Genomic DNA, 24,219 nt, shown 5'->3' on the forward strand with positions numbered 1-24,219 from the left:
TGGAATCTGAGGCACATTTAACATGTTTACACACCCTAGCAGATTCAATGGTCGAATGAGCTGAAGATCCCTTCTGTCTTGTCTATCTTCCCTAGTTTTGAAAAGTGCTCACAGACAAGTGGGGTTGGGATTGCTGTGTTGAGTTCAAGTCCATCCCAGCACTTGCTTTGCTGAACACCTTACTCTTCCTGGGGCTGAAGTTCTTTGCCTCTAAAGTGGGCTAAACCTTGGTGCCCCCTGGGGTTCTAATGTAGGCTGTAAGTTAAACATGATGCAAGGGGAATAGAACTAATTCAAAATCAGAAATGCTCTGGAATTAGAGAGCAACTTGATGCTCAAAGTTTCCTATTTTGGGGCATTTAAGATTGCAGGTTTTTACATTATGACCCTCAACTAGTAAAGTCTATACAAAAATCTCCAAAGCTAAAAATTCTAAGCACTCTGAGCCCAAGCATTTTTTTTTTTGATAAAGGATCCTCAAATGAAGAAAAGCACCCCATCACTGCCCACTGCTGCTGCAAAACAAACCCACCACAACCAGCAAACACATGTTAAGCATCCATTCTATTTCCTGGGTTCTGTGTTCCACACTGTGAAATCGAGGCTGTCACCCAAGATCCCTGTGTTTGTTGGGGTAGTCTTTTTCCTCTCTCATAAGGAATAGAGCTACCAGGAAGGTATACTTTATAAAGGCGTTGTTTAGGCTTGCACAGGCTGGGTTTGTGGCCATGATAAAAAAAATTACAAGCTGGTAGGGTGATTGCCTAGAGACTACTAAAATATTATTGAATGTAGTGTTGTCTTCAAAGAGCAAGTATCAAAGAGCAAGGGGAGAGGGAACATGCCTCACTAAATGACCGACTACTTAGCCTCAGTAGCACACAGTTTAAAATCATGGCCACAAATTCTTGGGCATTCTTGTTAGCATTGGTCCTTGTAGGAGATACAGCTCAGTGGTAAAGCTTTTGTTTAGCACGTACACGGCTATGTGTTCAAGTCCTGGAACCATCAAATTAAAACAAAATGAAATAAAAAAAAAATCCAAACCCAAAGCTTCATCCACAAAGCATACCCTCACTCTCCTCCTTATGTGGGCTGAGGGATCCATATCTTCTAATGCTCTGGTCGAGGCAGAGATGTAGGACTCAGGACAGGGCTATCTCTCCTTGAATCACTCTTTAGTCATTTCCATTGCAGAAGTCAGATACATCATTAAAGACTCCCAGGAAACCCTAAGGAGATGGATTGGCTATTCTTGATTGATAACTTGACAGCACGTGGGCTGGGCATACCTGTAAGGGATTTTCCCCCCTTAATTAAATTGTTTGAAATGGAAAGACCCACTTCTAATCTGGATCTTTCAGTTGGGAAGATCCACCTTTAATCCAGATCTTTTAGGGTGGGACAATGCAATTTTAATATGAGAAACACTTTTTGCTGTCAGTTTATGTACATGGAAGAAAGAAGCTTTCTCTCTTTGCCTGTTCAATTTCACTAGCAAGTCCATTCTTTCACTAGTATTAGAACCTACATTCTTGCCTTGATCCCAGTGTATAAGAAAAAGCAGCGGAGACATCCAGCCCTTGTGAACTGAACAACGAGTGGATTTTGGGGCTTTCTGTTGGTACATAGCCATTGTTGTAAGAGCTTGACCATTGCCTGCAAGGTATTCTAATAAATCCAACGTGTGCCTCTGTGTGTGGTGTGTGTGTGTGTGTGTGTGTGTGTGTGTGTGTGTACACATATTCATTCTATATGTTTTGTTCTTCTGGAGAATCCCAACTAATGCAGGAGAGCATTTTCTTGTGAGGAATGGAGACCACTTGCCATGGAAACCATATTAGATGGTACCCCTCTAGCCTGTGGATGCTGATGCAACTTCAGCCACCATTTTGGCAACGGCTTCATGAAACATCCTGTCAGGAACCATTTGGCTGAGCCAGTCCAGACAGCTCTTATTGTATTAAGTTGTTGATTTCTGGGGCAATTTATTACACTATGCATCATAAGTTCAGCAGAAAAATGTTCCTAATGACAACTAACTTGTCATCAGGAGACTGTTTGTTTCATAGAGGTGTGACAGTCCGATGGGTGGGGCTGTCTGGGAGGCTCCCATCTAGGAAGTATTAGAAACAATACTTCAGGTGAGATGGGGAAAGCCCAAACTAAGGCAACAGCACTGTGATGGATACTTTAGAACTGTCTGTAAGATTCGGGTGCAATCACCTTATATCACGAGTGCATGCCTACATAAAACTTCCAGGAGCTGGAAGAAGGCAGACTTTGTAGAAATGTCTCCTGGGATTTCATATTAAACTTCTGAAACAGTGTTTTATAGGCAGGATGCATTACAGAAAAGGAGCTCTTCCGTTTCATAGGAGCAGAAAGCCTCCCTTTGTCCTTTATAAAATGAGGCCAGGAGACTGCACTGATTTTTAGGGGTAAGTAGATACTGGAGGTTGCAAGGACAATCTACAACTAAACTAGCATTGAGAAGTGATATGCTCAACTCCCCAAGGATGGCTTCCTTAGGAAAATAAATCGCATTTATTTCCAGTATTTTAGTAGTTCTCAAAATGGATATGTAAATGGCAAGGCACCTACATCTTAAAAAGTCACATTTCTAAATAAGTTGTAAGGAAACTTTTATTTATTTATTTATTTATTTTTGCTTAGACAATTTCTTACTCTATTAATGTGAATGTGTATCTTCACCTTTCACAGCTACATTCCCAAATGTGTCTTCTGGAAAACCAGGATTCTAGTTGCAGGCCACATCAAGAGAGAAGTAGGAAGAATCAAAGAACCAAATTTGCCTTTCAGGAGGAAAATATTTGTCAAAAAATAGTTTGATAATCATTATTGTTTTTGAAAATTAAATTTTTATAACGCTTCCATAAATTTTCATTTTAAGTGTAGCCTTAACCTTAGAAGACATTTTCTCCAAATGGCTTGATTCAATAAATACTCATTGAATACTTAGCATTCAAGTAACAGGAGGAAGGGCACAGCCCCTGAGGAGTAGTACTTCTAAGTCCTCTGAGGCAGAGGCTGATGACCATGGTGGTCCACGGTTGGCCACTTTGAAAGATGAGTAAGAGGGCAAATATGTGGCCACCCAGAGTGGTATCAATGTTGAGCCTGAACAAATGAAAATAGTGCTTGTCATTTCAAAGATATGACTCTGCAGCAAGAACTCAAATATTTCACCCGAAGAGTCTTCTGGAAAATGTGAAAAGTCCTGATGTTTAAGGAAAGGCAAAAATAAAAAGTGTGACTAAGATAAAGTGAAGTGACAGCATATTTTAGGGGCCTCACGGCAATTATTTTAGCAAACTCACATCAAAGCAGCTACAATTAATACTAGTGCTGCTCAGAATCACTGAGATAGGGTGGCAGCAATTTAATGTTTCTTGTAAGACTATAAGAAATGAGCTTGTGGCCCACAGCCCAAAGTGAGCTATTTGTGAAGAAAAAAGGACAAAGCGGAATCACCACAGGTAGAGCCTACATCAGAGCTATTTATTAGCATATCTTTTCTTCTTAGATTCCAGAACAGCTGAAGTATGTACAAAGTCTTACAGCATTCACACCACTTAAAGGCTCCCAGTAGCTGATGAAGACTAAACTGAGGTGGTTCTGCCAGAGCCTGTGGGTTGCCAGAGCACTCAAGCAGACCACTGCCTTCCTCGGCTTCCATTGCCAGAGCTTTGGCAGCTGGCTCCCAGCTCCTAAAATAACCTGGAGGGAAGGTTATTGGGGAAGAGGCAACAAGAAACAACAAGGTGGAAAGCTACAGTGTTTCTACAGTTTTCTAGAGCTGTAACAATTACCCACAGCCCGAGAGAAGAGTATAAACGAGATGACAGAATCACACTGTTGAGTTTGACCCTGCTTCCACACAGACCACTGCCGGATGGGAGACTGTACTGATGGATGGTGATCTTACTTCCCTTCATGTCTTCAGTGCAAACCTGCAGAGGCACAAGCAACCCGCCCTAAATAGGACAACTACAAAGGGAGCAAGGGAGAGAAACAACATGTGGTGTGCTAAAAGTTCTTGGCCCAAAGCACAACAAAAACAAATAAGATCCCACAAAGTAACTTCATTAAGTCCAGTATCAGCTTTAATCAGCTTTAGGTGGTTCTGCCTGTCAGATTAATACTAGATATTTTTTTCTGGATTATCCTAGTTTGAACAGCATTGACTGCTTCCCCACCCTCCTCCCAATATCAACCTCCTACATTTGCTCATCATGGGTTTTATCTGATTGTCTTTCCTGGGGTCAGTACTACAAAAATACCACCAACATATACACTGAATTGGACACAGGGCAGCACTGTGGCAAGTGGATGGCACCGTGTGAATGAACACAAGGGCAAGGCCCGCCACTTGATTCCACATGAAAAACTCTAGCCTGGCCCTGTCCTGTCAGTCATTTTCTGGTAGCGAGTCCCACACATTTCCCCAGTGTTATGATCTCCCGTGTAGGCAAAGTGGCTTTTTATTTCAAAAAGATTCTGTGTTCAACTTAAAAGCCAGTTGATAAAACTTTTAATTAAGACACAACAGCGCAGGGTATAAAAACACAAGAACCACATAAATATTGAAGAAATTGAAAACTTTTTTTTTTTTTTCTCTTTTTCTTTCTCCTGTAAACAGTTTTGATTCAGAGCAAAGCCCTAGTCAGTCAGATTCTGGCTGGAAACTTTTGGCAGATGAAGTGTTCAGCAAGACTCTGCAGAGCTGTGAGAAGGAAGCCAGGCCAGGTGCCATGTTGACAGGCATGCAACTTGAGAACAGTGCACAACAAGCAACACAAAGAGTGGAGAAGGTCACAACACTTCAAGGAGACCTCACAACCTTCACAACTGTGTATGCACAGACAGACCCGCCCCTCCCGCCTTTCCAGCACCGCGCCTCTTACACGTGGGACACCTTCTGTGATTCTCTAGCCTGTTTGATGCTATATAGCCACTTGATGATTCTAGCATTTCTTTCGATGGCAGAAATGCCATATGGCACCCGGTCATTGGCACTGTCATCGTTTCTAAGGTCACTGTTACTGTCCTGAGACTGTTCACAGTCTGAGCTGATCATGCTTGCGCTGCGGAAGTTGAGGGATATGATGTCAGAATTGGCCCTTGCAAAGTTCTCCATGCCAAGGTTTTCCAGCTCTTCCGGGTCGAGTCCGCAGTAGTTGAAGAACCTCTCCACGTCTGCATCTACTCGGAAATACCTGTCACTCAAGTCTGACTTGGATCTCTGGAGGGAAGGTCTCCGGCTGACCCCACAGGCCGGTTCCACTTGGTCAGCCTCGGGGGACTTCATGGCAGTCACCTTGGGCTTGGGAGGCAGGGGAGGGGCCGAACTGCTGCAGGGGATGGCTTTAAGGGGCTTCACACTGGTCACTTTGCGGATGTCCGAGGAGCTGTGTGAGACGTGCAGGAAGGACTCCGCAGACTGCTCCAGCAGTCTCCTGCTCACATGGGAGCTACTCTCCTGGGGGCTGCCTCGCCCTGGCGTAGGGTACACCTTCAGAGACTCGGCAAAGGAGTGTCGGTGCAGGTCAGTGGTGTCCCTGTGAGGAGGCCAGTTTCGGGAGCTGTGCTTGTGGCCAGAGCCAGAGCTGGAGCCCTCGGAGCTGTTGATGATGTTCTTGAGGATCTCGAGTTTGAGGGTCTCACGCTGCACACCGCTCTCAGTCTTGGCATGGTTGCCAAACACCTTGAGAGTGGGGCTGCCCAGTGTGCGCTTGGCTCCTGGGCACACCGGGGGCTTGGCCAGCACGGCCGGCTTTACCGGCTCCTGCTTGGCATTGATCACCTCCTGGCTCTTGACATACTTGGCCTTGTCAGCCTCTAGCCTCTCCACTGCACTGAGTCTCTTGGGGTTGGGCTCAGCCTGCCTGCGGAAGTAGTCGGGTCCTTTGTTCAGGATGCGGAGGGGTACCGCCGATGTGAAGGTGCCCGCGGGGCTGACCGGCTTCACCATGCTACCTGTCTGTAGCGTCTCCGTGGGCATGGTGGGCGGTCTTTCCCCGGCAGCCGTGGTGGATGCTCTTCTGGGCGCCTCTGGCCGGCCTGAACAGACACATGTACACGAAGCACAAAGGGCAGACGAAGGATCCTGGAAGCAGTGTCAGCCGCAGCTGCTCCTCATCTCACAGCTCATTAGCCGCCGCTGTGGCTTCAGCACACTTTTCTCCCCTTCCAGGCTGCCCCTGCACAAAAGGGCCACAAGCCACAAGTTCCTTTTAATGGGCTTGGCTGCCTCCTTTCTTCTCTCTCAAGGCGGTGGGAGTCTCCTTCAGGTCTTTGTGCTCAACTGCAGGCAGAGCTGAAACACAAAACAACCAACCGCGGGTTAGGAGGGGCGGGTGACATCACGGCTCTAGCAACAGAAGAAATCCCGCAGTGCTCCCACCTCCGAGGCACCCCCGCACGCCGACAGCCCCCCCCCCCCCAGGTCAGCGAAGCCTGCAGCTGGCAATTCCCGGTTAACCGCGCAAGGAGGGCAACCGGGACCTCTCCTGGGGCCTGCGCCCTCTCAGGCAGCAGTCAAATGTGAGCGTTCGCCAGAAAGAAAGGGACTGAGGCTTCCCAAGGAACTCTTCCAGCTGCCTCCCCATTGGTGAGAACCGCCTTCTGAACACGCCTGGCTGGCATCACTTAGAGCGAGACCCAGGAAATACTCGTGAATGGAGAACGGAGAGGGTTCAGCCAAACCCTGTTCCGTTCTGTGTAGCTCGTTACTAAGTGCTAGGGGCTTCCCAGGACCTCCATCTGCTTTAGCGGCGACTTGGGCAATTTGCGCTGCTGAGTCCCTTTTGCAGTGAAGTAAAACTTGTGACTGCTTATGACCAATCTGTCAGTAAGACTGGAAGCAATTATTAATGATTCAAAAACTCGAAAGGTAGTGTGAAACGGGAATGGCAAGAAACAAACAAGCAAATGCTACAAACTGATTCAGTTTGTTTTCGGCAGGCAGTAGTTCTAAGCACTGTTCTGGAAACTAATAATGCACGTGAAGTTTACCTCATTAAAATGCATTTCTTTTTTGAGTTAAAAAAATAACTATTATAGAAATACTTGGATGGGAACCATAGGAGTGAAAAGTTAATAATGAAATGCTCCATAATGTCTCATACTTGACAAGTGTGAAACATCTTGTTTCCTTTTGCTAGTAGGAGAGCCTACTTTACCAACCATCAGCATTCCAAAACAGCCAGAGAATGACCTCATCAGCATTCTCACTATAATTAGGATTATTAAGAGTGCAATACATCTAACTGACATATTGAGTTACAAATGTGCACAATATACAGGGTGATGTTACTGAATTTTTTTTTCTCTCATGTGAGAACATGATGACAGGAAGGAAATAACTGGTATTTCTCTTGATAATCTTCCCAAACACTTCATCTCTAAATAAAATCCATCCTACTTTATTGGAGCCAATTTTGGTAATCTGCAGAGGGATTTGTTCTAATAAAAATGCGTTCCTATGCAATATTTGAGAAACCCCAAGGCGACGACTACATAATGATTTTCTTTAATTGTGCAGTTCTATTCTGATACCTCAATTTGGAGAAAAATAAAATAAAATAAAACACAATAACCAACCTCCTCCCATGAAAATTAAATGAGATTCCTTCTTTGAATGTAATTTGAATGAAATCGCTTGAAGGAACTCCTTGAGTCTCTATGTTGGCCAATCTCCTACTCAGGGTCCATCTCACTAGGCAGAAGACCCACGGACTGTCTTGGAGAAAAGACAGTATCTCATTCCTCCATTGAGTGGACCCTGGAGCAACTGCAAGACAGGGCTGGGAGGCAACCTCACAGTGACCAATATAGGACATGAGAGAGAGGGATGGATGGCCCCAGACTGCCTCAATAGGCTGTCACTGCAGGCCTTACAAATACTTTTCTCTGTAACTCCCTTCTCTCTATCGTTTACTGCTTATCTAAAGAAGCCAGACACCCACTTCTGCCCCCAACCAATGATAGAACCCACAACCCACTTCCCCGGAAGGAGTCACAAAATCTCAAAAATCTAACTCTGAGAAGGGTGGGCCATAATAAAGTTCTCTATCTACCCTGCTTGACTGTAGGTGGTAATCCTCATTCCAGAAGGGGGCGCTCACAGCCAGGAGGAAGGATATGACTAGAGGCATGCTGGACTTCCCTCAGTGTGCCCTTAGGACACACTCCTTTAGTTCCATCATACATTTTAATGACTCTCAGCACATCATCCAGTCTAAGCATCAAAAAGCTAGTTCACCTTGTCTCCGACTTTTTAATCCAAAGGTTCTCACATAATGTAAACCTATGATCAAATATCAGGCCTTCCGTTTGCCACCTATATCCATGTGTGGTGAACAAGAAAGGATTCTTCCCTTTAGTGCCACCACCATTGGTTACATTTAACACTTAAATGCCACTGTGTAGGTGACAAATGCCAGAAAGCTGGGGAAGAATGAAGAGGGCCTCAGAGCTATGCCTAAGGATCAAAGTGATGCTGCCAAGGCACCCAGAGATGCCTTTCAGGGGACTGAGTTAGCTGGATACAATTCCTACAACCCATTTCTGCTCTAAAACCACAGGATGGCAGACTATTGGCTCCTGCCTTTTCTGTACTTAGGAAATTTTTTCTCCGAGTAAGAGAAGGGGTGATCAGGTAACATTAACCCTCTTGCTGGACTATGCTTTTCTTTGCTATCATCTCTTCCAGTTTCACTCTGTTATGAATAAAGGTACACAATGTTAACATCATGGCCTAGCCTTTCTGCATACTGGACTAGCTGTGAAAGCAGACTTCCGTCTCCTCTGAAATGCCAAATAAACATGCTCTGAATTCACAAGACTAGGGAATACCAATGCATCTTCTAGGAGCTTTCCCTAGGAAAAAAAATCTCCCTGCTGCTTTTATTATTGCTTTCTTCACTCACTCCTGAGACTGACACCCGTCCTAGACACTGCTAGACATTTATAAAGTCAGCAGGAAAGGATTACGTTCAAACTTTGTAACTGCTTCGTATTCCCTTTTCTTTCCATTTCCACTTTGTCCCTTTCTCCTTGGCCATTCCCAATTTCTGTAACAGTTTTTAAATAGTAATGGGAGGAAACCAAAACAATCCAAAGGTCTTGTGGGAAGACTCCAGGCAAGGGGGAAACCAACAAAAGCTTTTGGTATTCTAGGATAATAATAGGCACACTTGATGGCTGCTACCTGTGCTAGCCAACAGCTGGAAGTAATGTGGTGGTTGCTCTCACTAAATCATTAGCATCTGCTCCCAGACTTTACGAGGGGAGTTGCTGTCAGGGGCACAGCTGTACAGCTCTGGAGAGAGAGGCTGAACTTTACAGTGTAGACCAGTCACTTGGAGATGACGCAGCAGATACCCTGGGTCTGCATCTCAGTGTCACGGGCAGAGTAACCACAGAATCCATCGGGGAACATGGTGGTGTGCAAGACCCTGCCATCTGGCATGTGGTCTCTAGTGTGCTGGGGATTAATCACAGCAGTGAAGGTAACTACTGGGCTGGGAGTGGTAAACTTCATGTTTTTTTTTTTTTTGGTGAAAGGAAAATTTGATCTCAGTCTCATAATGTTCCATAAATAAAAGTAACTATGTAGTCTTGCTTTGTTTCCCCCCTGTGGTGGTGGGGATAGAATCCCAGGCTTGTGCACGCAGAAGCACATCCTTTATCACTGGCTACAGCCCCAACCGCTGTGTCCTTCAGACTCTGGCATATGGCTGAGGGTGCAGATCCCAAACCCGACAAAGGGAGACACTTCTACGTAAGAACATGTTGTCTGCATTCTATCCCAGGGGATATGCTTTGAGCCACCTGAAGGGTAAAGAGACCAGGATAAAGAAACATGGTCGAGTTACACAGCACAAAGGCTGGCTACATCACGACAGGCGTGAGCTCCAAAGCTACTGTGGGTGGAGTATGATGGAATCTAGTCTGGGTGGGAGGCCTCTGTTGCCTCTGTGCTGGAGGAGACTGATGATGAGAAGGAATGAGATTCCTGGTTGCTGGCTCTGTACCAGTCTCGCGATAGTGCAGGAGGATGCCGGGTGTGAGTCAGGAGATGCTATTGTCGCAGAGTAGCAAGGAGGGAGCTGAGGAGGCCCACATCCAGTCCCATGCGTGTTCCAGAACTCACACGCCTCCATCACAGCAAATGGGCAAAGCCACCCTGGGTTTTCAAAGCAAGCACTCTGAATCCTTCTAATTTCACTTTGCCAGCAGCTGGCAGGGCTAGTTAGGTAAAGCCCTGGACCCTCAGCCGATGTGAAGTATCTGGGAACGTTTACAACCAGGGGGGTTAGGGCCAGAAAATAACCTCCATGCACACGGTTCATCTGAAGACACACTAAAGTCAATACGCCTGTAAGCCAGGCAAGACATGCCTCTGTTCCCGGGAGGCCAAGCTGCTGAGGTGAAAGTGCCTGGTCCTAACAAGGAGCCCCAGTTCAGGGGAACATGGCTCTCTGTTGCTTAGGAGCAAATCCAGAATTTTGCATAGCATTCTGTCCCGTGAAGCACTGTAAGCCAAGCCCGCTCAGCTCAGTGGTTTCTTCTCCTTTATTTGGTACTTCTGGTAAATAAAAGAGAAATACCCTCTAAATTGTGAGTAGGAAAGAAAGCCACCAGAGTTAAAGCACAGCCCGTGGGAACTGAACACACCCACAGAGGGTTCCAAGTGTGAAAGTGGGTCACTCCTCCTGGGCCCTATGGCAGGGGCTGGGGGGAGGGGCTTTAGAGAGTAGGCCTGGCTATTCCACTCAGAACCTGCCTAGCAGCTCAGTCTTGACTTGTCTATGTGTGGAAGCAAACATATTGCACTAGTGAGATGGAAATGTCCGGTTCAATCAAGAGAGCACATGGCAAAAGCAGCTGCCGGGCCTCTGAATTGTTGATTGTAGACCTGATACTCTCAGACTTGTCCAGTGCAGGTGTGACTGCATCCGCCAATCACACACTGTCCAGTGCATGACCTCTGGGCTGGTATCTCTGCCTTTACTTCACATGTTGATTCTGGCAAAGTTTCTTTTCCCTAAACTTTTTTGTTTAAATTTTGACTGAGTAGAAAATTCCAACATTACTAGGGGAGCACTGCCCATATCTACATCCTGGAATGTCGTCATTTGAAAACACAGCCAGCCACATCAATTTTGTGTGACAGTATGACCTTCTGAATTCTTTTCCAAAGGAAGGAATGCACTCAAAGCGTGAGTACTCACTGAAGTGTGCGCTGTGTTCAACCAAATGACTCTTGTCTGTTGACTGAGCAGTTATGTGGAAGACATCATGCAGAAAAGCCACCAAGTAGGAAGAATCAGACCCATCCTATGGAGACTAGTTATATGATGCGGTGGAAACGTCATCAGGCCCATTCACGAAGCTTGAAAGACTGATGACCTATGAGGGTAACAGGGTGACAGGGGACGGGGGAAGGGACTGCTGGTAGGAGAAATGGGAGGGCATTAGGCTTTATAGAATGAGAGGTCACTGAAAAGACGTGAAGCTGTAAAAACAGTCAGGTTTGTTTGTTTGGCCACTATGTGGACAGGTTGAGAACTTATCCGGTACAACTGCAGAAGACACAGAACTGTGGGGCTTGGAGAGTTTCCAGAGTGGCACTGGCTTGAATGCTTAGTAAGAGCTGAGTGACCTTTAGCTTTCTGGGTTTCAGCCTTCCCATCTGGAAAATGGAAAATCTCCATATCTGTTGATTTTAAACCCCGAGATCCATCTGCCTGCTGAGGGAAACATCCATTTCAACTTTCACAAAGCTCCCCAGACTACACTTGGAATGTTGTCCATGGTTAGCACCCTGCTGAAGCAATTGTGCTGAAGTAATTCAGCCTCTGTCACAAGTTGTCCTGTGTCTGCTGTCTCATGCAGGTGATTCTACCAAGGATGTGAACAAAATGTTCGGACCAGCTTTCTGGTCCTCCCCACCACCACCTCCCCACCTCCCCACCCCGGACAGAGCGTAGCTACATATACATAGTTTACCTTCTATTTGTCTGTATGCGTTCCTGTGACTGTGACAAAATACTTGACAGAAACAAATGAAGAGAGAAAAGGTGCATTTTGCCTCACAATTTCTGATTCACTGAGGGGTAGCAATGCAGAACAGCTCAATTTGGGATGGTACAAGCATATGGCAGAGGTGTTCACGTGGCAACAGCCAAAAAGCAGAAAAGATGCTAGAACCAGGGGATGGAAACAACTTTCCAAGGCCTGTCCCTAGTGTTTTACTTCTGTTAGCCAGGCCTCCCACCCTCTTCAAGGTCCCACAGCTTCCCCAAGTAGTATTACTAGCTGAAGAACACATGTTTAAAACCCAACCCTGCGTGGGGCATGTGAAATTCCAAACATAACAGAGGTATTCTGCACAAGTGAGGGATGATTTACCTCTGCCCAATCTGTGGCCAGCAAGGTGCATGTACCCAACGGTAGCTATCTATATAGCTCAATACAAAAGCATAAACTTAAAACATATTAAGTTGTTTGCGATATTTGCGTACCTTGTAGACAATAACATTGTGCCACAAAGTCAAGCTAGACATGCCTGACAGGAGGGTGAGTATAAATTTTATGCAAGCAATTCTTCCATCTTATGTCAGTGACTTGAACACCTGTACATTTTGCTATGTGAGGGGCATCCCAGAATAGCTCCCCCATAGAAGCCTAAAGAGGGGAGAAAAGGGAAGGGGAGGGAGGAAGGGAATGGCTAGATGGGTGGATGGATGACAGACAGACCAGTGGATGGATGGGTGGATAGACGGATGGATGGATAGATATCTGGGTTTTTTTTTTTTTTTAATAGGATTTATAAGAGCACACTGGCATGTTCTGTTGCAGTTAGATCGAGAATGAGAAGCTGACAGTGTTCAAAGGTGTTTGTGATGCACACTAGAAGGAACCTCAATGCAGATGAACAGGCTGTGGATTCCGGGCTGGTTTCTAAGAAACACCCACAGTACACTTTAACCCTATCTAGCTACTTGCTCTGTATAGCAGGCTTGTTTCACACCATCCTGACAGCCTATGCTTGTTCACACATTTGCTCTCCACCCCTAACAGGCTTATAACCAAGTTATCTTTGCACACATATCACAGTTAACAATGATGTGGTTATCACAACGGCAGTGAAAGCGTACTCAGAAATCTAGCTTCCTATGTGGGGGTTTAAGGAGGCAGTGACATCACTTGTGAAAAGCACTTATTTATTCATTTCATTGCATGCAATCAGCCATGTTTTTCACATCTTCCTTTTTTCTTTCCCTTCCTAGTCTAAATGTACTTTTATCTTGTGGCAGTAACTTTTAAGGAATGCAAATATAAGACGGGTGTGGTGATACATGCTTGAAATTCCAGCACTTGGAGGGTGGAGGACTTGGGACTAAAGAAGATCAGGCTTCTTTGTGCCTAGCTCCACAGTAGGTTCAAGGCTGCCTCGAGATGGGAGCACAGAAAAAAAGGATGCAAAAGGCAAAGAGCAGCAAATGGAGAAGCAAACAGGAACCAAAGGTATGTATCTATCAAAAACGACCGAATTTGTTCACTATAAAGTGGGCAGAAGGGAAACTTTTCAAACCAGGTGCAGAAGTTAAGTCAAAGGAACCTTCATGACCTGCACTTTTTCCACCAGTGAAGGATGTGTTTGCTCCTTTCTTACTACAGTGAAATCCCTGTCATCTATAGTTCCAAAAGCTTTCTTTCCTGGTGTTGCCATCAGCAATCAGCTTCAAGCTCCACATAAATTAAAACCACCTTCTTTCAATACCACCATCACTTTGTATATTCTTTGAAATTACAAACGCTTACTAATAACATTGAAACCTTTGATGGCAGCCATTTTTAGTTTATTACTATCATCATCATTACTATTATTATTGGCTGTAGTTAATCTTCCAAACAAAGTACCTCTCTGGGGAGAAAGCTCAGTCAGTGAACTGGCTGCCACATACATAGAAGGACATAAGGTTCTTTGATCTGTAGCACTTAGGTGCTATCTACAACCTAAGCATTGGAGTGGGTCAGAAGAGTCTCTAGAGCTTCTTGGTTAGCTAGCCCAGTCAAGCTGACCAGCCCTCCACAAACACGCACATACATACTCACACACATGTGTGCATATAGCCACATGGATAGATACATACTCAGCACACACCCAAAATCCCCTGACCTTAGATTTCTATTTGTTTGCTTTAGTTATATGTTTTATTTTTTTCATAACATGGACAAAACACTTTCTCACATTTCATTTTTATGCCACACCTCACATCTGGCTGTTTTCTGACACATACATTTTATACAACCAGAAGACAGAAAGCAAATGTTGAGGCTAGGGTATAGATGCTAGGGAAGCCAATACTCACCTGTCAATATTTTATAAATATGGATAAAGGAATGGAATATCTACTCTGATGTATCATATATGGTAAGTCGACAGACACAAAGATGTGCCACAAAACCTGTGGTTCTGCTCAGTGTGGGGAAATTATTTGGATGTGGGGTATTATTTGGATACAGGGAGAGTGTCGTTAGTCTAAAAACCTGAAATGCCCCAATACCTAAAGTTTCTTACACATGACATGATGGTACAAGTGGGAAATCCTACACCCGATATGTGATTAGCATAAAATTCCCTTCAGGCTGTAGGTATATAAAGTATTCACAAAACATAAACAAATCTCTAGTTTCGAGTAGATCTTATCCCCAAGCTATCTCTTCACATACAGGCAAATATTGCCCTATACCCAAAACAGAAGAAATCTTAGAGGCTTCTGGTACCAAATGGCTGAAATAAGGGATTTCTACTGTACTAACTTACTGCCATTGCTTCTGTGTGCTGTTCTAAACTGAGATTGTCTGGAGGGGGTTTGCTACCCACAAAGTTCTCCCATGACATCAGGCAGGAGGAAGGCAGGATTCCTGGGTTGGGGGCAGGGCTGGGGAAGAGTGCCTCAGGAGACCAGGAAGGGAAGTCTGATGTTCTCTGCCCAGAGCTGGGTTTGCAGCAATGAGGCCACACAAGGAGCCTGGCAGTTCCTTTGGGGCTCAGAAGCCTGGGAATTAGCTTGCAACCTTAGAATGTGGGAGGTCAAAGTGGTAGACTCTAAAACCAACACACTGCAAGAGGACACTGCCTTCCAGAAGCACCAGGGTAACTTACACTAGGGGAGAGGTGCAGCCTGGCCATCAGAGGCCTGCAGAGAGACTGCCAGAAGCTTGGAATGAGGAAACACTGAGTACCCATAAGTCACTGCAGATTCAGCTGCCTCCATCCAGGAAGCCCAAAGCTCGAACCCCTGTGACATGTGCCATGACCAGGGATGCCAGATCCCAGCAGCAGGAGCCCAGAGAAACCATGCCACTTTCCCTTAGACTTGCCTTCCCTTTTGTGTGTGTCACAAGTTACAAGTGTGTGTCACAAGGTTACAAGTGACCCCAATGATGAAGGGAGAGGAACTCACAGTTGGGAGGGGGAGAATTCTGATCATGTCTCCTTTCCTCCAAAGGTTCAAGGCCATTCAGGGTAGAGCTGGGAGGGGGGAGGGGAAGCAGCAGTGAACTACCTGGGCATGAGGGTAGAGCTTTCACTGCGACAGGAAGGTAAGACGGTAAGACCCCTCTGCCCGAAACTAGCTGAGGACTCAATTAATTAAGGACTGCAAAGGCCATGTGTCCTGTCTGAGATACTATTCAGTGGAGAAAGGAGAATTCAGAGGAGCATGGATTAAAACAAGCAAGCAAGCAAACAAACAAAACAAAACAAAAAACCACATCTTTCATTTCACCGCTGTAGGGTTCAAGTCAGAAAAGTCAGAAAACACCAGGTTTTCCCACATATTAGACCAAACTTCTGAGAACTGCCTATGGTTGCAGTCTCTGCTCTGGTCCTCACAGACTCGCAGACAGCACTGTGAGGTCTGGAATCCAGCTGCGTTCACTAGATGGCCTGGCCTGGCTATTCCTACTGTGGAAATGTGGGCAAGTACCAGTCCCCGAATTTCTTAAGGCAACAATGATAAGCATGACTGGCCCTGCTCACAGGCTGAAGATGGAATTCAGGAACAGTTCAAGTGCTCTGCATGACTGGGTACCCCATGCATTCAGCTAGTGTAAGGTTGTACCAGCGAGCCCACAACTTAGTATTTATCATCACCTTTATTCTGTTTCAAACTTTATGACCACCTAATAATATTTCTCTTCCTTCTTTCCTTCCTTCCTTCCTTCCTTCCTTCCTTCCTTCCTTCCTTCCTTCCTTCCTTCGTTTCTCTTTCTTCATCCTGCTTGCCTGCCTGTCTGCACACCAGAAGAGGGCATCGGATCTCATTATAGATGGTTGTGAGGCACCATGTGGTTGCTGGGAATTGAACTCAGGACCCCCCCCCCCCCCAGAGGAGCAGCCTGTGTGCTTAACCTCTGAGCCATTTCTCCAGCCCTTTCTTCTTTCTTAAAACAATTCCATTCCGTTGTTCTTCCAGGACAGAGTTAGCACTGCTTCTTTCAAAGTGGATTGCCTGCAGTTTCTGCCTAAGGGATTACGTGCATGCCCCCATTTTTTATTTGAGGTCCAAAGAAAATACGTGTTTTCGAATTTCAAAGCAAACAGTTATGTGAGCAAAATGGGCCAAAGCAAAAAATAGAGCCATTATTATATTATAATGCCGGCAGGTGGGAACAGCACAGGCCGGATCTCACCGCTTGATGGATTTTTATGTTTCTGCCATGTAAGGTGCTTTAGAGACCCTACACACATCTTCATTTTCCCACGGAGTGAATCATCATTAAATAGCAACATGCTTCTCTTTACACAGAAAAACAAATGAAACAGAATCACAAACAAAAGTCACATTTCTGGTTCAACATTCTTCCTTAGTTTCAGTAAGGAATAGGTGGCTCTGAGGCCACCAAACTCTATTCTGCATCTCTGCCCTTTTTCTAGGATTACAGAAGCTGTGTAGCTGGTGTCAAAAAAACAACAACAACAACAACAACAAAAAAAAACAAAAAACAAACAAACAAACAAAAAAAACCCCAGAAAGTATGGTTATCAGAATTCCGAATGAGCATCCACTTGCACAGCCATCCTAAACGAAATACACACAAAATGATGCCACTGCAGACCAGCTTTGTTCTCTCACGTGAGTGAGCTCTCTGTAGCTCTGCCTTGGCCTCTAACACTGTGTGTGAGTCCATGCATGAAAAAAGTCCAGGGCCTCTGCCCTCTGTGTCAGACCAGTCCCTTAGTTACTGTGGGCCTGAGAGTGAGCTGGCTGTCCTCATTACCTGGGCCAGGAAAGATGCCAGCAGCAGTAACCTGGCGAATGCTCCAGAAACTGGAGAAGAACGCTGGCGCCAAGGCTTTGTTCTGGGCTTCTGAAGAGGCAGGTGGGTCCCCTTTCAGGAAAAGTGTTGCTTCCTGGCACACAGAGCCCAGAGCAGTTCAGAGATGCTTGGATCTGGCAGATTTTGTCCAGTTCTCCCCCCAACATTGATCTTATGTATCTACATTTTGCATATGATTGCTTTTTCCTTTCACTGTATAGATTTGTTCCCCAAGGCTCATAACATAAGAAAGATTATTGCAGCAACAGATAAACAGAATACTGCTTCAAAATAGTTCTATTTCTAGTGCATAGGCTTTGGGCAAAAGAGAACATCTGCTCTGAAGTAAACATTAAAATCTATGTTATATGGATACGTGAAACATTTAAACTTGAAGGTCACAAAATAAGGCAGCATTTTCTTTAGGGGGGACCCAGTCCTTCATGACTACACCAGACATTTTCTGTGGAATGATCTCTAAAGATTACCTGTTAATAATGAGCTCTTCTTCTCAAACACATGTGGACTCCTATAAATGTACTGATGGCTCCCAGGCGCTTTATCCTTCATCCTTTAATACAATACTCCTCAGCTCACAATAGGATTATATCCCAATAAGCCCATCAAAACCCTGAAGGTATCTCACGGGGAAACGTACTCATCCACATGCTACACTGAGCCTTTCTTAGTTGCACAGCACCACAGAAAGCCAGCTGTGACCTTGAGACTGACTGGGAGCTCTGGCTTGTTTCTTGTTATCCAGAACCGTAGGAAAGGACGGCATGGCACTTCGCTAGTCCTTGGGAGATCAAAACTCTGTTCTGTGTTCAAGGATTTCTGCATGTATACCTCTTTTGCATCATCAAACAGGCAAAGATCAGAAAGTTATAGCACTGGCTAAGAGGGCCTGTGTTTCTGAAGCAGGTGTTACTAACTTGGAATTTAGTCTGAAGCCGCTACAGAAATGGTCTGTATTTTGTTGTCAGGAACTTGACTCACGTCAGAACAGGGATACCCTATTCTGCCTGACAATGTCATACTGTTAATACGCTCCCCAAAGCTGCCTACTAAATCCTTCAACTTACTCTAGAGTAGGTACTCACTAAAATGCTCTGAGATGATCAAAAATGATAAATATTGGGTAATTATCAAGTGGACCCTTTTATAGTTAAAGGGCCCAGTGAGGACATGGGATAGAAAATTTGGAAGATAGGGTTATTTATCAATTTGGAATGATACTTGAGATATGTCCATCTGGTCAAGGATCATAGTACACAAGTAAACAGAAACCATTCCAAACTCAGTAAACATTAGCATTGGGCTGTGCTTAAGACAGCCCAAATGGGAGGAAGGCTGTATGGCAGAGCCGCTGGGTTCAGCTAAAACAGTACTGCCTACTTTGCTTGTTTGTCAATGAACACTAGACTTATTCCCCATCTCCTGAAGGGCTTTGGACCACCCAACCCTCTCTTTGCCTTGACTGTCCTCTGGAAACAGTTGAATTTTTTTTTTCCATTTCTAAGGATTCTGCCTCAATGATGGGATAAAAATATCTTCAAAATAAGACTCAAGGCAGACACCTAGTTCTCAGAGAATACTGTTTTCATCTTTTAGCACCGAACATATCTTATATAAAATTAACCTCTGGCTTAGAATGGTGCAGAGAAAACATCCACCAGGATTTCCATTCACAGTGCTATTTTGGGGTTCAAGTAGCTAGGTGTGCAGGAATGACTATCAAGTTCATTTCAGCTTGCCCAGGCCCTTTCACTTCTGAGAGCCTTGGGATGCAGGCAGCAGGTACCAGAATGGTGGCTTCTAGGCCAATCAGCTTGATGTGTAGATAGAAGCATGGCCTTGGAGGGACTGGGAGAGGCTCTGTGTAGGGTGCTGGATGAGGTCTATGGCCCTAGGCTCTCTCCTCTCTATGGTCCCACCTGCCTCCCTCCCCATTCTGCTTCTCTCTCTAATAGCTCACCTTCTTAAGCTGACAAGCCTCCAAACCTCTGGGAATCCTTTCTAGCTGCTGTCCTCTGGTCCAGGCGATCTTTTGTACCTATTATGAAACAGTGGTCCCAACTCTTATCTCCATCAGTCACCTGACTCATAGCACCCAGCACAGCACCCAGTGCTGGTAGGAGCCGAGCCTGGAACCTTTGGGACAGATTGTTTTCTGGTGTGTTCAATGCCCTCAAGACAAATGAGTAAAAGTCTACATCATGTCTGTCTTCTGTGTCATTTCAGATGGCTTCAATTCAGTATTCTTTCCCCACTCCCCTGCAGAGAGAAGAAATAAATAACAATTGGGGGGGGGAGGGGGCAGAACCAGCAGAGCAAGCTCACTTGAGGCTCCCTGGGGATTCTGATCACCTAGAGCCCTAGAGACTAAACTAACAGCAATCTGATAAATACTTTAAAAAATAAATACAGATCTCTCCGGGAAGAGCTTGCACTAGACCTGCAAACAGAAGGCAAGTCACAATGACAAGATACCACCAGCCTCTGTCTCCTAACTTTAACGCTTCAAGAACAAAAGACTCCTGGAAATGGGGGGGGGGGGAGGGGGCTGATGTTTGCTTTGGAATAGCTACCCTCCTCCTGTAGTTTGTAGACTGACTTTTGTGTATTGAGAGGGGATCTTTGCTCAGGGCAAGAGGTCAGAGTTGATGTTTACTGAGTGCCTCTTTGCCTCTCCAGCTTTTGAGTCTGTTCACCATGGCCTCAGGATGGAAAACCCGATAGCAGCAGCCTCTCACCTACCAGTGCCATGCCAGGTAGGACTCAGGCTCTCCCTGTTCAGTCCTGGTCAGCATGCTCGCTTCCTGTGTCCACTTGGATGAGGGAGCAGAGGCCCAGAAGTCTGGGCAGCATGCTGGAAGCTTTGAAGCTGTGCACTGCTATGCTTTCTGCACACCTCAGGTCTGGCTCCCTTCAAGCCTGCACCCTGTGCTGCTACCATGGGAGCCTTGGTGGTGACATAGGCTGCAAGCAAGGAAGAGAGGACAGAGGGTGGCCAGTAGTCTTTTCACCGTCCTCCTGGTCTGGCCAAAGCAAGTAGAAAGCCCCGTGGAGCACTACTGCCCATGCCTCAGGAGAAAGCAGGGAAGGAAACGGGAGGCAGGGAAGTGCCCTGAATACTCGGTGAGCAGAGCCATTCATAAAATGTAAAAACAAGCCCAAAGGCTCCAACATGAGGCAAAGAAAATGCGATCTCTTTGTTTGATGAGACTTTCCAAGGGGCTCTCAAAATGTCACAGCATCGTCCTCTATAAACACTCTAGTGTCTTGCTAATCCCAGCATCTCTTGGTCTCCTGTGAAAAATGAACACTCCGATGTCTTGCTAAGGCAATTAAAATATGTTCTGGGCAAAGGAAACAATAAATAACAGAGTCGTGACCCAACAGATAAAATCAGAGCATTCTAAGAAGCCCATCTTCCCAAGGCTACTCCATGAGAGGCCGGGGGTTGCACGGAGCATGCTCCCTCATATTAGTCAAGATTCACAAATAGAGGAAGTAAGAAGGCAAGCAAACACCAGGAATGGGCTGTTGATTCAGAAAATATTGACTGGCCCTCTGCTACATGGCAGGCAGGATTAAAATGAATGACATACATGTATGGCACAAGTAAATATTATATGTGACATGACAGGAATGCATGTTGAATGGGAAAAGAGCAGAGGTTTGGTATGGTAGGAAGTGCTGTCAATGCCCACGGGAAGAGTTGTGATAAAAAAAAAAAAAAAAAAAAAAAAAAAAAAAAAAAGAGTAACTGAAGAGCCTTCAGAAGTCAGTGGAATAGAGAAGGCTTGTTTCTTGGGTTTGGAGACTAAGGAAGAGCTAGAGGCAGAATCAGGAGAGGGTATTTATTTCAAGATGGCCGATGTGAGGTCCTATGCGCTGATAGGAATGATACGTAGAGAGAGGAGCATACGGGCTGCAGGACAGAGGGACCTGCTCACTGAAAGTGGAGGAACAGAAAAATCAACTGCAAAGTGAGATGGAGGGTCAGCGAGTTGCAGGTGTCAGAAGATGGAATAGGGCATTAGCTAACTGTCTGCGACATCAGAGAGACTGCTCTGAAGGCATTCACAGAAAGAGCAGTGTAGGTGTGTGCCATCCCTCAGAGCACTGACGTGGCACACGGAAGGATGATGTGCAAAGCTTACAGGCTGAGCAAAAAGTTGTAGAAAGCTTCCTAGAGGCAGGCGAGTCAACAGTTACTTAGTGCAGGCTGTGAGCTACCACACAGGCAGAGCCTAGCAGGCACTGGAAGCTTTAGTACTCCATCTGCTGCAAGTCTTCTGCCAAAAGCAAATGATCTGAATGAAAATTCTACCTAAAGAATGGGGGGGGGGGTGTGTGGTTTTGCAGATGTAGAGTTTACTAATGGGAAACTCTAAACAAGAGGAGCTGAACACTCATAGACTCAGACATGTGACCCCTGGCACTGTGCCGGGTGCTAGAAACACGGTGAAAGGGGCAGATGATGTAACACCGTGTGCCCATGGCATTGTGGGGCATCCTCACACATTTTAGGGAGCAGAGTGCACAATTCAAAGTTGACAAGGTGAGCATTCCTGGCTGGATTCTCACAGAAGTGTGGCCTGTGCTAAGGAGAAGTCGTGAGGGGATGGAGGCTGTGACTTGGGCTTCCCCATGGATTGCCATGTGACCAGGACTAGCCATCAGTCTGCACTTTAGGCTCCTTACTCTGGAAGGAGGATGGGGTGGGTGTACACATATTAGCATCTGTCACTGTGGGAGGCACTGTGGTTCTTGAACTCACAGATAAGCATTGTAGGAACCAGAAATGTCAAGACACACAGGGTTGGTTGTCCATGCAAAGAGAGTGGGTGAATGTACAGCTTTCTTCCACACAGGCTTGGAGAGGGCACAATTATAGCCTGGTGAACTTTGTGCTGTTTGTGTGGCTGAGACTACACCAGGTCAGATCCTCCCCCAGATCCTGCCCCTCCTTATCATGAGCTTGTCCATCTACAGAGCCCATCTTTATGGAAGGTGTCACATGTAGTCAATCTACAGAATCCATCTTTATGGAAGGTGTAGTCAGTCTACAGAATCCATCTTTATGGGAGATGTCACATGTACGTTATTAAGAGCTATGATGTACACACATCTTAAACTTTAGTGGAGACTGAGTTTATCACCAGGGAATTTTTCACCAAATTGTGTTGTGCTTAAGTATATCAAAATTAAACTACTTGGGGTCAGACTCCCAAAGTTGAACAAACACCAGCTTCTGAGTTGTGTTGAACCAAATTACCTTCTTGCCTCCCACAGGTCATTCCTTTGCTGGCTGTGGTGGTTGCAAAGACCCCACATGTTGTTAATGAACTGTGGGAAATGCTATCAGGTAATGGCTGCTCCCAGATTAAAGGAATACAAATATTTGAACAATTAGAACAATTGAGATCCAGAATAAATCACTCTGAAACCAAATGAACTTTTCATCCCAGAGAAAGGGCAGTATAAAAGATGCTGGCTTACTGTCCATTCTGGAGAGTTGAGATGGGATTCTTATAATGAGCAGGAGGAGAAGAATGTTAAGTTTCTTTCAAGTTTGTTCTAGGACTCTGAAACTTCTTACTACCTAAGCTGAATTCACTATTTTCAGAGTGACAAAAGGAAAACTATAAGACAGAAGTTTAAGATAAATCAAACCAAATGATAAGCATGAAAGTCACAACTGTAGTGTAATGTATTAAGAAACTGGCAAGGAAATGTGAGTGATTATGTCTCTGAAGAAACAGACACTAAGCAAAGGGTACAAGGGAATAGGCTGGATGAGAGAGTCATGAAGATAGGTAAGTAGGAGGGTGGCCTGTCCTTCCCAGCTGTGTTAGCACTCCTACAGATGTGCTAGGCTGACATCTTACATCTTAAAAGGACCTAGACCCCAGGCACAGAAGCAGAATGGTTTTAGGTTTGTATACGCCTGATGATCCTGGTGGAACAGATTCTGAAACTATTTGGTAGTTCATGGCTCACCTAGGGGACCCTGAGGAAGAACTCCTTGAGAGTCTCTGCTGGGAGATAAAGCAGGTGGCTACAGCCTGGAGGTCGCTGGAGGACAGCCTTTAATAACATTAATAGCTGATGTTCTCATACTTAACAGTGTTTAAAATGATGTGTTATATTTACCTGTAACATATCAGCTTACAATGGAGCTCATACTACCCACAATGTATTAGAAAACATTTAGCCAACAAATGCAGGCCAGAAACCAAGCCACTAAAACCTTCAGGCAGGACCTAGTGCACTTAGGCAGAGGCCCCCAGGCTCAGAACTGGGCACCACATCCTCATCCCCTAGGGAATGCTCTGGGTAGCATGGTTTCCCTCTATCAGCTTTGAGGGTCAAAGTCTTCTTTCTTTATTGACTACTAGTGGGAAGGTATTGGAGTTTTCCTTTCTGGATAAATCTTTGAAGATAGGTGGTGGCTTTTATACATTTATCTGTGCGACTCGGGCACTCTGCATTACTCTGAGTGTTATGTCTAAAGAGCAAGGAGGTGGAGTCTTCCTGTGTTAACATCTGGAGAAACATTTTAGTAAGTCAAGCCAGTGCACCTATAGAGTTAATTACTCCACAACCAGTCACCAAATGGAATTTATCACAGGGAGACAAAGAAAAGAACAATATCTGTTTGTTTCAGAAAGTTTCTCGGTGAGCATATTTCCAGTCTGGGGACAAAGAACTATCAGTACACAGTTTCTCAATTTTCCATGGCAGTTTGACAGACAGCAAAAAGCGGCCTACTTCACAGCTAAGGAAGCCATGTGTCCTTCCAAAGTCCGTCTCTTCACACTCAGGGAAAAGAGACATATACTT

General features: G+C 45.3%; 1 protein-coding gene across 3 annotated transcripts in view; it reads right to left on the reverse strand.

The window, feature by feature from the left end:
- Nucleotides 1-4,538: 4,538 nt before the first annotated feature.
- Fam110b (family with sequence similarity 110 member B) overlaps nucleotides 4,539-24,219 on the reverse strand; it is a 121,315-nt gene continuing 101,634 nt past the window's right edge. For all 3 annotated transcript variants that reach the window (XM_051197437.1, XM_051197428.1, XM_051197419.1), the window contains one exon: nucleotides 4,539-6,340. In XM_051197437.1, the coding sequence (XP_051053394.1) occupies nucleotides 4,925-6,025 (1,101 nt within the window). In that variant the 5' untranslated portion in view covers nucleotides 6,026-6,340 and the 3' untranslated portion in view covers nucleotides 4,539-4,924. The remainder of the gene's footprint in view (nucleotides 6,341-24,219) is intronic.

This window comes from Phodopus roborovskii, unplaced genomic scaffold (assembly GCF_943737965.1).
Source record: "Phodopus roborovskii unplaced genomic scaffold, PHOROB, whole genome shotgun sequence".
NCBI lineage: Eukaryota > Metazoa > Chordata > Mammalia > Rodentia > Cricetidae > Phodopus > Phodopus roborovskii.